At 48.5% G+C, this 16,801-nt stretch overlaps 1 protein-coding gene across 1 annotated transcript in view; it reads right to left on the bottom strand.

Annotated features, from left to right (window-relative positions):
* Positions 1-9,686, bottom strand: part of LOC147709576 (transcription factor 24-like) — a 137,472-nt gene extending 127,786 nt beyond the window's left edge. Inside the window, exon 1 of the mRNA XM_086925512.1 lies at positions 9,410-9,686. Within this exon, the coding sequence (XP_086781638.1) occupies positions 9,410-9,565 (156 nt within the window). The 5' untranslated portion in view covers positions 9,566-9,686. The remainder of the gene's footprint in view (positions 1-9,409) is intronic.
* Positions 9,687-16,801: the final 7,115 nt, after the last annotated feature.

Genomic DNA, 16,801 nt, shown 5'->3' with positions numbered 1-16,801 from the left:
GGAAAGGTAGTTCCCGATGACTTTTTCTTAAACTTAACATCCACGGCTGCTGAAGATTTGATTGTTTGTGCCCATCCCCACTCTAGGAGCGAGGATGTTTTATCCTCCTTTGAAGGTGTCTGTCGGACAGTGGCCATAAATTTAACAGCTAAAGGCCAGGGAGGTAAAAATAAACCAGTGACGGGCTGGTTTGATAACAACTGTAGTAAAGCCCATAACCTCCTCAAAAAAGCACTTAATACTCGTCCGAGGGACAAAGCCCTAGTAGTGCAACTTAGAAAGGATTATACTAGGGCAATTAAAACTCGTAAAAATGAATTAAAGAGTGATGCCTGGGCCGAGCTCATGGATAAAGCCACCTTAAAAAACAGTGCTAAGTTTTGGTCAATTATCAATACTCCTCTGTTTTCCTGTGACCAAAATACTGTGCTGGAACCTAACATATCTGAGGTAGATTGGCTTAGCCATTTCGAAAAAATCTACGGTAGCAACATGGAGCAGGAACCCTTTGTAGTCCCTGCGTCCGATCTCCCCTTGGCGCCTGTTAGTTTTGATATAGCTGAAGTGATCAGGGCAATAGAGGGCACAGCGGGCCGAAAGGCCCCGGGCCCTGATGGGGTCCCAGCTGATATGTTCAAGGCTAACCCGCTGTACTGGGCTAACATTTTAACCAAAGTCTTTAATGCATCAGCAGTAGTAGGATTCCCTAACTCCTGGTCCTCAGCTACTATAATTCCAGTGTTCAAAAAAGGTCAGAGGGGAGACCCTAGATGCTATAGGGGACACCCCCGTGCTATAGGGGACACCCCCACGCCGCACGGCCACCAGCTGCTGCGTGTGCCCCCTGCCTGCCCTCTGCCGCTGCTGCCTCGCCTGCCGGCTGCCGCCGCTGCGAGTGTTGCTTTGCCTTGTTTTGACGAAATCTTTGTGCTTGACTGTTTACCTCCGTGTAACCCTCGTTTTCCCCGCGTTTTTTTCGCTAATTTGTGCCTGTATTTTTGCTTTTGCCTTGTTTTGACGAAATCTTTGTGCTTGACTGTTTACCTCCGTGTAACCCTCGTTTTCCCCGCGTTTTTTCGCTAATTTGTGCCTGTATTTTTGCTCTCTTTCGTGTTTTCTCTCCTTCCTTGTTGTCCGCCTACCGCGCCGCCCCCCGCCCTCCCTTCCCGCCACCGCCGCTTGTCCCCGCCCCTTTTCTCTTCTGTAACCCTCCCCGCTCCCGCCTCCCAGCTGCCCCGCCCACCCGCGCACTTCGCCTTAAATGGCGACCGTGCGAACGCGCAGCGGTCACGCGCAGCGGGCGCGCCGATTGTGCGCCGAAGGCGCGCCAAAGGTAAGCCCGTCTGCGCCCGTCCGCGACCGGATCGCGACCAGCGCCAGGACCCCTGGACCTCGAAGATCTCGACCGACCCGCCTGACGTACTCAGCCGCCACCCTCATCGCACTCAACACCGGCCGACTCCCAGAATGCCACCAAGCCACTCCAAGACGCAGCCACGGACCGTTCAGCTGCCACGCCTGCAAGTTCTCCTGCAGCCGGACCAGCACCGCACCAGCACCCGCCAAGCCAAACACCAGCAGTACCCACCTCAAGTGCATCCTGCTCAACACCCGCTCCGTCCACAGACACGCCATCGAACTCTGGAACCTCCTAGACGCCACAGCCCCTGACGTTGCCTTCCTCACGGAGACCTGGATGAACGCCTCTTCAGCCCCCGACATCGCCATCGCTATCCCTGAGGGCTACAAGATCGTCCGGAGGGACCGAAACGCCAACCAGATGGGAGGAGGCATCGCCATCGTCCACAGGAGCACCATCCGTCTCACAACCAGCACCGACAACACCCTGACCAGCGCCGAACACCTGCATTTCCAGATCCACACCAACCCGAACACCACCCTCAGAGGCACCCTGATCTACCGACCCCCTGGACCACGCACACAATTCAGCGAGGACATCACCGACTTCGTCAGCCCGCATGCCCTCCCCTCCGCTGACTACATCCTCCTGGGAGACCTCAACTTCCATCTGGAGAACAACAACGACCGCAACACCAGCACCCTGCTCGACAACCTCGCCAACCTGGGACTCAAGCAACTGGTGTCCACCCCCACCCACCTCGCCGGACACACACTCGACGCCGTCTTCTCATCCAGCACAGACATCGACTTCAACCACGCCACAGAGCTCCAATGGACGGACCACAGCTGCGTCCACTTCACCTTCAAGAGAACGACGACCCACCACCACCAGCAACAGGCCGCCCGCAGAAGCTGGAACAAGATCACAGCAGACCAGCTCGCCACCTCCCTGAGCCAGCACCCACCTGCCAGCTCAGCGGACCCCAGCCAGGCCGCCGACAACCTCACGAAGTGGATCACCATCTGCGCGGACGAGCTCGCCCCGCTGAGGTCCCCGCCCAGCAGACCCAGCAGCAAGAAGGCCCCTTGGTTCACCAACGAACTCAAGAGCTCCAAGAAGAACTGCAGAGCCCTCGAGAAAGTCTGGAAAAGGGAACCAACACCGGACAACAGGACCTCCTACAAACTTGCCACCCGGAAACACCACCAGCTGATCCGCACCGCCAAGAGAACAGCATTCAAGGACCGGCTGGACAACAACGCACACAACAGCAAGGAACTCTTCAACATCGTGAAAGAGCTTTCCAACCCCAGCGCAGGAAACAACGACATCTCCCCATCGCAAGACCTCTGCAACTCCCTCGCCTCATACTTCCACAACAAGATCACGGACATACACAGCAGCTTCAACAACCAACCAACGCACACCACGACCGACCAGCCACCCCCCCCCACCACCACCCTCCACGCCTGGACCCCGATCAGCACCGAAGACACCATCCGCACGATGAACTCCATCCACTCCGGATCACCAACCGACCCCTGCCCTCACCACGTCTTCAACAAGGCCGACGCGGTCATCGCACCCCACCTGCGAGACATCATTAACACATCCTTCAACTCCGCCATCTTCCCTGAAAGCTGGAAACACGCCGAACTTAGCGCTCTACTCAAGAAACCAACAGCGGACCCCACCGGCCTCAAGAATTACCGCCCCATCTCGCTTCTCCCGTTTCCAGCCAAAGTCATCGAGAAGACCGTCAACAAGCAGATGGCCGCCTTCCTCGAGACGAACGGATCCCTCGACCCCTCACAGTCCGGCTTCCGAGCCAAACACAGCACCGAGACCGCCCTCATCGCCGCCACCGATGACATCCGAGCCCTGATGGACAATGGAGAAACAGCGGCCCTCATCCTCCTAGACCTCTCCGCGGCATTCGACACGGTCTGCCACCGCACCCTAATACGGCGCCTCAGCAACATCGGAATCCAGGACAAGGCGCTGGAATGGATCATCTCCTTCCTCGACGGAAGAACACAGCGAGTCCGCCTACCACCGTACAAGTCAGAGGCCTCCGAAGTCATCTGCGGCGTCCCTCAAGGATCATCTCTGAGCCCCACCCTCTTCAACGTCTACATGAGCCCCCTCGCGGCCATCGTACGCAAACACCACCTCAGCATCATCTCCTACGCCGACGACACCCAGCTGATCCTCTCCCTGACCAACAACCCCGCCGCCGCCAGAGCCAACCTGCACGAAGGGATGAAAGAGGTAGCCGAGTGGATGACGACCAGCCGCCTGAAACTGAACTCGGACAAGACGGAGGTCCTCATCCTGGGCTCCTCACCCTCCGCCTGGGACGACTCCTGGTGGCCCCCCGCCCTGGGCACCGCACCCAAACCAACGGACCATGCACGAAACCTGGGCTTCATCCTGGACTCCTCCCTCTCCATGACCAGGCAAGTCAACAGCGTCTCCTCGGCGTGCTTCAACATCCTACGCATGCTACGGAAGATCTTCTGGTGGATCCCCACAGAGACCAGGAAGACCGTCACCCAGGCCCTCGTCACCAGCCGACTGGACTACGGCAACGCCCTCTACGCCGGGACCACCGCCAAGCTCCAGAAGAGACTCCAGCGGATCCAAAACGCCTCAGCCAGACTCATCCTCGACATCCCACGATCCAGCCACATCTCCGGACATCTGAGAGACCTTCACTGGCTCCCCATCAACAAGAGAATCACCTTCCGCCTCCTCACCCACGCACACAAAGCCCTACACGACCAAGGCCCGATCTACCTCAACAACCGAGTCAACTTCTACGCTCCCAAACGCCACCTCCGATCAGCCAACCACGCCCTCGCCGCCGTCCCCCGCATCCGAAGAGCGACTACAGGAGGAAGGTCCTTCTCCTACCTGGCCGCCAAGACCTGGAACTCCCTCCCGTCCGACCTACGCCTGACCCAAGAACACCTCTCCTTCAGGAAGAAGCTGAAGACCTGGCTGTTCGAGCAGTAGCGGCACCCCCACCCCCAGCGCCTTGAGACCCTACGGGTATGTAGCGCGCTCTATAAGTGTGATTGATTGATTGATTGATTGATTGACCAATATCACTGCTGGACTCCTCGGTCAAAATTCTAGGGAAGGTTGTCCTGGCGAGAATAGCATCTTGGGCCAAAGGGAATAATATTCTGTCCGAGGCACAATATGGCTCCAGGTCGGGGAGGAGTACAGAGGACCAATGCCTCAATCTTCACCTTATAATTTCCAAATACTCGAGGGCAATAGGGGGATCAATATTTTTAGGCTTCATGGACCTATCCACAGCCTTTGATCTAGTCAATAGATCAAGGCTGTGGACTATGCTCCTGAAGTTGGGCCTTGATAGCTCCCTGGTACACTTCCTAGCGTAGCTCCATAAAGATCTGAAAGCCTGCATTAGGATGACAACAGATGGGAAATGTACGGCAAGTTTTAGATCAAGTAGAGGGGTCCGCCAGGGCTGCATCCTGGCCCCAATGTTATTCACGTTATACGTGAATTCATTGGAGGATGACCTAACAGCTGTCACTCAGGATATCCCGTGCATGGGGGGTGCACCAATCCCGGTGCTCCTCTATGCCGATGACGCGGTGTTAATAGCCAGGACCCCAATTGCTCTGCAAAAGCTACTTGATTCTTTTGGAAATTTCATGTCCAGTTTTGACCTGGTGATCAATAGCAGTAAATCCCATACAATGTCAGTAGGCTGCTTTAAAAATAAAGAAAAAACCTTCTTCTGTGAAGGCGAGGTCATCTCTAGTGTTAAGGTTTTCACCTACTTGGGTGTAATCTTTGGCCAAAGGGGTACATGGTCACCGCAGTTAACATCTAAAGCAAACGCGGTGAGAAGTTCAGCCTCCGCAATTTTGGGGTTTGCAAAGAGATTAGGGGGAAAACCCATAGAGGCTATCTTGGCCATTTATAAAGCCAAGACTGCCGCTATTGCTAGATATGGGGCTGCAATTTGGGGTTTTGTAAAATCTGACCGCATCCAAGTAGAGGAAAATAAATTCCTACGGTCATTGCTGGGCCTACCTCAGTCTACTGCAACTTATTCCCTACACCTTGACCTAGGTCTTGGTTACATTTTAGACACAATAAATCTAGCCCCCCTCCTGATGTGGATCAAGCTCTGGCTAAACCCGAACCTTAGCCTTAACCACAAGATCATAAAAGATTGTCTTAAACTAGACCACAGGAGGGGTATCCAGTGGCTGTCCTATGTAGAGTCCTTGGCTGTGAAGCTAGGACGCCCTGAGATTTTTGACAGTCCAGAATCCCTGTGTAAAGCAGATCTAGTGTAGGTGAAGACCAACTTTATTAGGCTTTGTGTTGCCGAGCGTGAAACGGTCGAGCTATGCAAACCATCCGTGAGGGTGCATGTAATGATAACTACATCCCTTGAGCTGGCTCCTTATTTGTCAGTGGTTACACATTTCTTCCATAGATGGCTACTGACTAAGTTCCGTTTCAATCAAATTTATATGGTCCTTTGGGACGAGAAAGATTGGTGTAGGCTTGAGGAGTCGTCCCCATGCAAATGTGATGGTCTTTCCACCCAGCACACTGCGCATTTCCTGTTCTTCTGCTCCTTTTATTGTGAACCCCGGATTCGATATTTAAAACCAATATTGAAGGAGATGAGATTGACGCAGTACAAGCCCGCATTGTTATATTTACAGATGATGGATTCTCCTGTAACTATGTATTGTACCGCCAGTTTCCTGGCTGCATCTGTAAGAAGTAAGAGATTGAGATTAAGATCGGATTTTTAATGTTGAAATATAATCAATTTCTGCTTTATGTATTGGATTAATGTACTGTTGGGCGCAAATGGAAATGAAATCGTGTAATTACCCTTTTAATCTGTGTTTTAACTTTTGCTATGTTTAATACTGTATCAATTGATTTTTAAAATGTTTTAATCGTATTATAAATGTCTAGAATACTTTTATGATTTTAACTAATCGAATAAAGTGGTTTTGACTGACTGGCTGACACATGCTCTAGATACATTCATGATAAGTGGTACTGCACCAGTGCTAACCACATGCTCTAGACACATTCATGATAAGTGGTACTGCACCAGTGCCAACCACATGCTGTAGAAACACACATGGCACTACGCCAATTCTAACCACATGCTCTAGACACACTCCTGGCAAGTGGTAATACACCTATGCTAATGACATGCTCTAGAAACACTAATTACAGATGGTCCTCCACCAATTCTAACCACATGCTCTAGACACACTCATTTCAAATGATACTCCACTAATCCTAACCACATACTCTAGACACATTGAAGACAAGTGGTACTACACCAATGCTAATGACATGCTCTAGAAACACTCATGACAATTGGAACTCACCAATACTAATGCTCTAGAAACACGACTGACAGATGGTCCTCCACCTATTCTAACCATGTGCTCTAGAAATACTCGTGACAAATGCTAGTGTACATGTGTTGATGTATGCTCTACAGATATGTCTGACAAATGGTGCTCTACAGATATTTAAAATAAATTGTACTGCATGAATGCTAATGACATGCTCTGAAAACACTCATGACCAATCATACTCCACAAATGCTAACCACATGCTCTAGACACACTCGTGGCAAATGTCACCACACCAGGGCTAACCACGTGCTCTAGAATCACTCGTGGCACATGATAGAGGAGTGACGTCAATCCATGCTTTACCGAAGTTAGCCACATACTATTGTCTAAGGATATCCGTGTCATGCACTGAACATTCTTGGGACATATCATTCTGGTGCTAGTCACTCGCTCCACGTGTCTTATTTATATGCCATTCTGTACAGTCTTTATTATATGTTTCACATAATGCATGTTTTAAGCATACTAATTATGTGATTGACAAATGCCAACCACATGTTCCAGAGACTAGTATCGACATATACCACATATACACAAACGGCAAGCCCTGCACATGCTCGTGACGTACTGAACAGTACAGGGGTCATCAGCATGTTGCGCTGATTCTAGTCAAGTACTGTGCAGTACATGCAGGCCCGGTTCCAGCAGGGGGGCGGGTGGGCCAGGCCCACCCAAACAGTACCTTTAGCCCACGCAGTCACAGCAGAAGAGGCCATGGGGAAGGCACCTCTTAAATGCATCCTCAATTCCAATGCCGGAAGTGGAAATGTTTTCCCACTGTCGTTAAAACTGAATTTGAGTGGCGTGTTTTGGGGGTTGGGGGGGTGATAAAACAAATGAACAGGGAGATCTGAGCTAAGCCTCTAGCTTGGCCATCAGAGCTCATGCACAAGCTGAGACCTGAAAATGTTTGCTACGTGAAACATACAACAAACATCGTTTCAGATATGATGCAGTCTCTTCAAAATTCAAAAATGTGTATTTTTTAACACATTGAAGCTTTTACATTAGTCTGACAACATAGCACCGCACTGAGAAGGACTTATTAAAAGTGATCGTTTTTAAACATGAGCTTAGAGTCATCCCTAGTCGTCCTCACACTGGTGACAATGCCATTCATGAACCAAGAGACAAGACAGTTGTCACGTGGACCCTGTATGTGGCTTAGATTACTATAGAGCAACATCAGTTTATTACATCAAACACAATAAGTTTTTTGTATAGTTGGTTTTCTGATTCATGTATTTGAAAGCTTTCATGCACAAATAATAATGGAAAACGAGTTTTGGTGAATTAGGATATTTGCCCAAGCTCACACAATTAATGGAGAAGATCCAGTTTACTCAGGTTTTATTTTTTCACTTTGTACATATTAGCCACTAAATGGCTAATTGTCTCTCCTTTTCATCCTAATGCTTTATTTTTACCTCTTTGTGCTGTTTTCTGCTGTTTTTATATAGTGTGAACTCGACCTGGAGATATTAAAGCGCTTTACATGAGCACCAGTTACATTATACAAGGTCACGTTCATTTCTTTAAGGCGCTGGAGATTTTGCCCAGAATCACAGGATGTTGAGCCAACTCCGAGACTCCAACCTAGCTTGTTCAGTTCCAAAGTTGGAAGCTCTGGCAGCCAGCCACATCCTGGGAGGATTGAGGGTGGCGGGCAGAAGGTACATGAAAGCTCGGCTCATTGTGGGCTCGAAGTCCCAACAGAACCTCCAGCTGAGCCAAGCGAGGCTGAAGGCTCAGGCCAGGATCAAGCCATCAGTGCCTTTCTTCCTTGTGCATAATGTCAAGGCTTCGGTGTGGCAACAGGGACCTCCTGTACCATGAACTACTATTCACTCTGCTTGGAATCCTGGTGCTGGGGCTAAGCCCGGCCTGCTGGACATCATAAGATGTGGGCTGTTGAGTATAGGCATCTGCTCTTACTCTCAAATAACTCTCTAGACCCTCTGTACGCCTGTTTGAAAGAAGATATAATAGCTCATTCTAGTTACATGCCTTAAGGATGCTAGTGACGTGTTCCGCGCATGCTTGTGAAATGCTTTAGAAACACTAGTAATAAACTCTACAGGCCATGGACGCTGGCTTGTGGCATCCCGTGTTCTACAGATGTTAGCGACATGTTCTACAGATGTTGGGGACGGTCTACACATATATCTCTGAAAAATACGCTCCACGTGTCCTATTCCCATGTACTAGAAATGTTAGCCACATTTTTTTGTAGATGGAGTAGCCCTCAGGGCAGATGTTCAGAAGAACGTGTTCCACGCATGATAGTGACATGCTCCACAGATGCTAGTGATATATCTATATGCTAGTGAGGTATGGCACGGTGCGTCGATGGTTTACGCACGCTAGTGACGCGCAGATCTGCTGTACATGTGTTAAGCGCGCGCGCTACAGAAGCACATGGCAGGTGCTCTGCTGCATACACTATGGTGCTTGTCACTTGACGTGTTTATAGCATGCTGCCGCCTAGTGTGTGCTTCGAAGACCCTGCTGACTCGCTATAGTGCCACTGAAAGTAGAAAGCGTTGCATCACAGCTCGCAGAGGCCCTGTGTTTGACTCTAACCCCCTGGCTCGCTCACCGCTTTCTTCTGGCTCTTTGGGGGGTGCAGGCCCCGGCCCGGGCCGCCTCGCTCCCTCCTGTCCTCGCCAGGGTACCCAGGGGGGCTGCCGAAGATGTCCCATCCCTGCAGGTCCCCGTGGCCCCCGCAGCCCGCGGCTCCGAAGCCCCCGTCCATGGTGCGCTCGACGCACGGGGTCCCTGGCTGTGGCCGCGCACCGTCCCGTCCCGGGGCCTTTAAACCATCCCACGACAACCAAACATCCTCGTGTGCTCATTAGGAGAGGAAAAGAACTGCCTCCGAGGGATTCCAGGGGATAATTTACGGCACCTCCGGGCGGTGGCAGCGAGAGCGCCGCGTAATAACGCCTTATCTGCTCCAGACGCGTAATGAGGGAACGAGGGGTGGTGGATGCTCGTCCGCGGAGCCATCCCACGCTACCGGAACGCCCTCTTCTTGGCGCTGCACGTGGAAGAGCGAGGTGGAGAGATAACCGGCTCTCCCGTGCGCTTCCTGCCGGCATCCTCCAGCGGTTCTGGCCTCTGGAAGGGACGACGAACCGGGCCTGGCCTGAGGTAAAGGAGCCACAACTGCTTCACCGGGAGGCACCTGGCAGATGCAACCCACTGGGGGGGGGGGGGGGGGTGCTGTGCGCGCTGGGCTGGCCCTACCTACGGGGTGTGGTACTCCAGCCTGTCCAAAGGGACGCCACACTTATCTGGACTCAACCACTGGAACCAACCTTGTCAAAGAGACGTCCCACGTGCGCACAGGCTCCGAAGGGCACCCCTCCCACACCCGCGGTGGTGGCGCCCGCGCCGTTCACCGACCCGCACCGAGACAGACTTGATCCAAACAGTTGATTGCTGTCGTTGTGCAAACCTAGGCCGGTGCATTCGACTATGAAACGAGCCCGTATTAAAAAGAAGGGAGCAGTGGACTAAGAACGCACATCCTCCTAATGTACAAATTGCCGTGGAAATACAGTAATAAATAAAAAGCACCACAAATGAATTTGAGATGGTGCTTTTGAGGTTATCCCACACCTTACAGCCAAAGGTGAAGGTGTGGGATAACCCAGAGATCCAATGCGTCAAAACAAAGGGAAACCCATCGCACCCAACAAGCAGTCCAAGAAAACATGTAAGCTCCAAACAGCAAGGACTTGTGATGAGTGGGAAGTTTTGTTTACTGTAGAAGTACATACTTCTAAGTGTTCTTCAGTACATTCATGTTTCACAAACTCATATTCTTCCGTTCTCAATACAGGCTGACAGCCGACGCGTGGTACATCACGCAGTGACTCTTTTAAGGCTGTGTAACATCTGTGAACAGAATTGTACATTAGAGAAAGAGAAAAGAATATGCAAAGAAAAAGAGAGAGACAAGCCTCAAAAAGAGATACCCATTGAACTTCATTGATAGAGAGTGAAGGTGACGCTGCCCTGAACAGCTAGAATCGATCCTAAGTAAGCTGTGTGTAGTCCATGATAGGTCCATAAGAAGATGTACTTAAAAAAGAGAAGCACGCAGTAAAAGTTTGCCCAAACCCTGTATCAGATAAAATATATGAAAGATACAAGACACATGCTGCACTTTGATGGTTTTTCTACAAATGACCAAATAAAGATATATGATGATGATCAAGACACATAGGGCCAGATGTAGGTCGCCAATTACCGGTTGGTAACAGCCGATTTCGGCCGTTACCGACCAGTAATTGGTTTTTGAGATGTAGGGGGCCCGAATTTTACCGAATCTGTAAATTTACCAATTCGGTAAATTTACAGATTCAGTAAAATACCGACTCGTTATATTTACCGAATCGGTAATTCCAGATGTAGCTGGCACTTCAAAGAGTGCCACAGGCCCTTTAGGAGTCGGTATTTACCACCCAATCCTATTGGGTGGTAAAATACCGAATTCAGGTGTACATGCACATCTGTGCATGTACACCTGTGCCATGTGACACACAGACATGCCCTAAGGGCATGTATATGTGCCACATGGCACACAAGCCTGGAATTGGGGTGCTACAGGGTGTCAAAGTGACACCCCATTCCCCCTTGCAGGAATCGGTATTTACCGATTCGGTAAATACCAAATCGGTATTTCCCATTGATTCCTATGGGCTTCAAGGCCCATAGGAATCAGTGGGAAATACCGATTCGGTATTTACTGATTCAGTAAATACAGAATCTTGCAGAATCGGTAATTGTTAAATAAAAATTACCTACATCTGCCTCCTTCCAATTTACCTACTCCTTAATACCGATTCGGTATGATTCGGTATTTAAGAGTAGGTAAATCGGAATTACCTACATCGGGCCAATAGTGCATTAAAAGATGTCAGCGCAAAATAAATTAAAAAATCCTAGAAATTAGATCCGAAGCACGCGAAAATGAGTCCCCATTCGTGCACAGTGGATACAATCTAGTGTCCAACCTTGATTGGTGTTGAGACTCCTGGCACTCGGAGAGTATGTCGTACCAAGTAGCAAGAGGTATTTGTTCTGTTTCGGAGGGCAGCAATTTGGTGGATGGCTATAGGCTGTTGTGATGCAAAAAGCTAGTATTAAGGAAGAAAAGAAAGAGACAGGCCTCATAAATACTAAGACTAATATTAATAGTAAAAACCCATGGTCTCGCCTATGGATTTCAAATATAATAATGACTGGATCACTCATGAGTAAACAGCAGAGAACAGTTAAATGTGACAAAAGGTGCGTAATCTACAGTGGACAGCCAGGGCCGGACTGGAAAACCAAAATTGTCCCCAGCAAAGACATCAAATTCACAGATATCTTACCAGGTGAGAGGTTAAGCAGTCAGAATGTAATATAAGCCAGAGTAGGGACCATGATAACCTCCTTAAAGCTTAAACTGTGTGCAGTAGAAAAGGGCATAAATGTTGATAGAGAGTTACAAGTATTCCTGACAGAATGATATACTGGTGTTTTATGTCCACCATTAATCAGTGCTAAAGTGCATTAGGCTTACTCCTTAAAACATGGTAACTTTGGCAAATACCCAATTGGCTTCTTTAATTTACATGTTGGTCCCTAGTAAACTGACACCACATGTGCCCGGGGTCTGTAAATTAAATGCTACTACTGGTCTTGCAGCACTGATTGTGGCACCCACTTAAGTAGCCCTTCAAACAAGTATCAGGCCTGACATTGCAGCCTGTGTGTATAGTTTTAAACTGACCTAGCTACCTGCAAAATAGACCTTTTGCTAGATCCAAACCTTCCTTTTTTAATAAATCTAAGTCACCCCTGAGGTAGATATTGGACAGTGCAGAGGGCTGGGTGCAGTGTATTTAAAAAGTTGGACGTGTACTTTGAAGTTTTACATGTCCTGGAAGTGAAAAACTCTTAAATTTTTTTTCCACTACGGCTAGGTCTGCTTCCTCTATAGGATAGCACTGAGTTACCTTATTACATTTAATAAGCTGTCATTTCCAAATGGGAGCGGGTAACCAGCTTGTTTTGTGTCTTTAGAATTCCAATGAATTTAATGAAAAATCCTAAGTTGTGGTGAAGTCGGATTTTAAATTACCATTTTGAAAACATCACTTTTAGAAAGCTGCTATTTTAATTTCTTAGCCATTTAGGGCTTGTAGCCTGTCCTTGGGTCACATGACTGGGTTAGCCGACAGTTGAGCTTTATGGGTTCCTCATAGACAGCCACACACAATAGAGGGCTGAGGTGTGTCTGGATGGGCCATCACTGGCAGGAAGGGAGGGAGGAGCTGGGCCCTGCCCTACTTACACCTGAATTGGGTGTGTTCTCTCTCCGCACAAAGGGCTGCATACCCCCTGTAGTTAGTCTCGAGCCATCACAGGGAAGGCAGGAAGCCTGGTACCTGGGGACTTCAAAAGGAAACGTACAAGCACAAACTGGTATAAATACCGGACCTCTGAAACCAACTTTTTAGTTAAACAACGAAAGGTACGCGGTTCCCCAAAAAAGCAAAGAAGTCTAAAAAGTGAGAGAAGGGGATGAACCAAGAAGTGGGTGAAGACACAACGAAGGGGGGAGGGGGATCCTCCCTTCCGGAACTGAAACTCTCACACAACCAGCAAGCTAGGTGTCATGCTTCATCATATGAGTTTGCTCCTCATCGGGTCGGTGGTGCAATACCCGACGGGCACCCATAGAGGGGCTCTTTACCGGAGATCTTTTGTTCCTGCCGTATGGTGCCGTGGGTGTGAGGGCCCTAGGAGAAAGGTGTAGATGTGGATGGGTGGTGGGTGGTGGATAAAAAAAGGTCAGATAGTCCCCTGGGTGAGTTTAATAATGTGGTAATCTACCTTATTAAAAATCGTGAAGAGAGGCTGCTCGCTGGTACAATGATCCAGGGGAGCAATGTGTTAATGGTCAACATGTTTCATGCTAAGTGTTCAAAAGGATACAGTGCAATTCATCAGAACCTAAAAAGTAGCTATCTACACGCTGTGGTATGGGGAAGGTATTCTACCTACCACCGGATTTTTGGAGGCGGACAGAGAGTCCCGCCACTTCTAGTGAAGCCTGCACAGGGATAACAAAAAGGACAACAAGAAGGTAGCAGTGAGTAATTTCATCAATCAGGCAAGTATCTATAACATCAATGTGTAATGCGCTGCTACAAAACCAATACGGGGTCGACAGGAAGGGATAATTCGATCGAGAGTAACGTCGAAGACCGAAGAAAATTGTATCCGGTCTTGGATGACACGTGTACGTGTCCTTTATAACACAGTTAAGGCGTGGACCCCGGGTCTCGGCAATATTGAATCAAGGAATTATCCCTTCCTGTCGAACCGTATTGGCTTTGTAGCCGCAAATTACACGTTGATGTTATGGATACTTGCCTAATGATCTGTAATCACCTTCCATTGAATTTTCATTGAACCAACTGGGTTGGAATTATCACCGGCTCAGGGATTATATACACCGTCCATCCATTGTGACTCCAGCCCTGAAGAGTCGGAGATTAATATTTCTCAGACGAAACACGTGTCGGCTGGCTGTTCTCTGTGCCAACACACAATAAAGGAACAGAGAAGATCACAAAAGATTTTGTTTTGATGTTGTCTTATATACCAAACATATATTGTGAAATATTGATTATATGTGTGCACAGGACTAATGCAACTGTTGTATGTGGTTGGTCAACAATCACAAATTAAGGGGTTAATAGGGTCACCCCTTTCCTGTCAGCACCATAAGGATTAAGAACTGTGTCTGGCTGACCACCGTAAATTTTGCAGAGCGCCACCAACTCCTCTATACTAAAGCCCTAGCTCCTAGTGATAGAGCGCGCAGTTCACCCGGGTCACCAATTTCTTACACGCACTGGGCCCCGGCGTGCATTTGATTTCAATCAGTGATTCTCGTGAACCGGGTGAGATCCTAGCACGCTACTATGAGTAATCAATGGTTTCAGGATTACCTCTGCTTACCATGCACCTGACTTACCGCAGGCACAAACTTACGATGGACCTAGAGCTAAAAGGGAAAATAGTAGACAGGACCTTAAAACATTTCTTTGCGTCCATATATTTTATCCACTTTTCTGTAAAATGACCACAGACACCTGATGAAGTTTAACACTTTATATGAAAATTCAAAAAGAAGATGCCAAGACAATAAGCGATATGCAGAACACTATGTCAAACATTAATATCAACACCAATAGGTAACTTTGCACGAAGAAAATCACGACCATTAAGATATATGGGAAAACTAGAGGTGGGGTTTGGCATAGAACTAATCACTGCAATTTTATACTAAGACAAGAGTTGTGGAGGGACCTAAAACATGTACTTATCCTTATCACTTAAGACTATTCTTACTAAGTTCACTGCAAACCTCTAAAGGAAAAGGAAAAATGGGAACAAGCTATTATTTATGACAAAGTCAATGAGCTCCTAAAGGAGGGGGGGAGAGAAGGAACCCAACTAAATCAGACACATATACTGGATGTTTTAACGGCAATAGAGCAATATCACAGGTAGAATGCTTTAATAGATTATACGAAAGAGCGAGAGAGAGAGAGAGAGAAAACAAGATACAAAGAATACGCAAACCCACAGACAATATTTACCTAATTCAGATTTGAGACCAACCCTGGCCACGGGTCAGTTGAGAAGACGGGGACAAGGACCCTCAGAAAAGGCACACCAGAATGCGAACAGGTACAACCCACGGACAGATCAGGACAGGATACCCCTCAGGTTCGGGTCAAAGGACTGGGCCTCCCAGGGAAACGACCAACACCCACAGCTTCGGACAGCAACACCTGCGTTACCCCTTTCTGCAAGTAATCCGCCAGAAACCCCGATTGGATTTTCGAATCTCCCAGCAAAGTGCTTCGCCAGCACTTAGGAATTTCCACCCCTTAGGAGCTTGTGGAAAGTATGGACAAAGTGCTCCGCAGCACTTTCAGATTGAGCACCTATTGAGATCGTAGGGTCAGTGACAGGTCTGCTACTCGGACAAGTCGGACAATTTCCATAAGCCAAACTAGAGTAGTTATACCATTTTGGGGTCCCTCAGACCACCCACTAATGTTGCAAGTGACAGTTTCCCATATTTTGATTGGTCAGGAGAGGTGGTGCGATCATTACCACCTCCTAAAATTCAGCTTTCCCAGATTTAATATTCAGGTTTGCATACCCGCCCCCCGGGTTCACGTTCCCATCCATAGAGTACAACAGAAAATATGAGCGCATAAGACGGTTGCAACAAAGTCTGTTAAATTCAAGGTGATTGTCCACATTGTGTGCTGGGTTCTCAGGCGCATTTTGCTTCAGGAGCCAGCTGGCTTGGTTCAGCTTCTGCGCAGTCGAGTTTCTCCCAGGTCACATGGCAAAACCCAGAGGCGCTTCAAATATGGTGTAGCTTAAGAACTCCCAGCCCCAAAAGACGCGGTACATGAAAAGTAAGCGAAAACAAATTAATATCACATCCAGAATGATCACACTGTATACCATGAAAAATCTTATCCAACCCTTACTTTATAATGACTCTAGTATTAAGGTTTAGTGCGAAAAGATAGATAGGCTAAAGCAGCAGCAATAGCAGAGAGCGTGGTGAGAGTCAAGCGGCCATTTTTAGTAATAGTGCGCATGTGCCCAGAACTCCCTCCAGAATGCGAGTGCGTCATATCACATGGGTATGACCGACGCATGCGCAGACTGAATTTCAGCGAAGCAGCCATTTTCTTTAGTGCAAGCTTCGTTAATATGAAAAAGACATACAGGCAAGCATCCGGGGACACCCGCGTGTTTGGGAAAAAACGTGTAATAAACGACAACAATGATTTTAGTAATATTATACATTTGGGCGAGGTTCTTGCACGGGGCAAGGCGCTTCACGTGCAAATCCTTGCTCCATCAATCCCCTCTTTGATGATATTTACTA

The sequence above is a fragment of the Lissotriton vulgaris genome, chromosome 6 (genome assembly GCF_964263255.1).
Source record: "Lissotriton vulgaris chromosome 6, aLisVul1.2, whole genome shotgun sequence".
Lineage (NCBI taxonomy): Eukaryota > Metazoa > Chordata > Amphibia > Caudata > Salamandridae > Lissotriton > Lissotriton vulgaris.
Note: the sequence above shows the minus strand (reverse complement) of the source record. Positions and strands in the feature narration are given on the sequence as shown.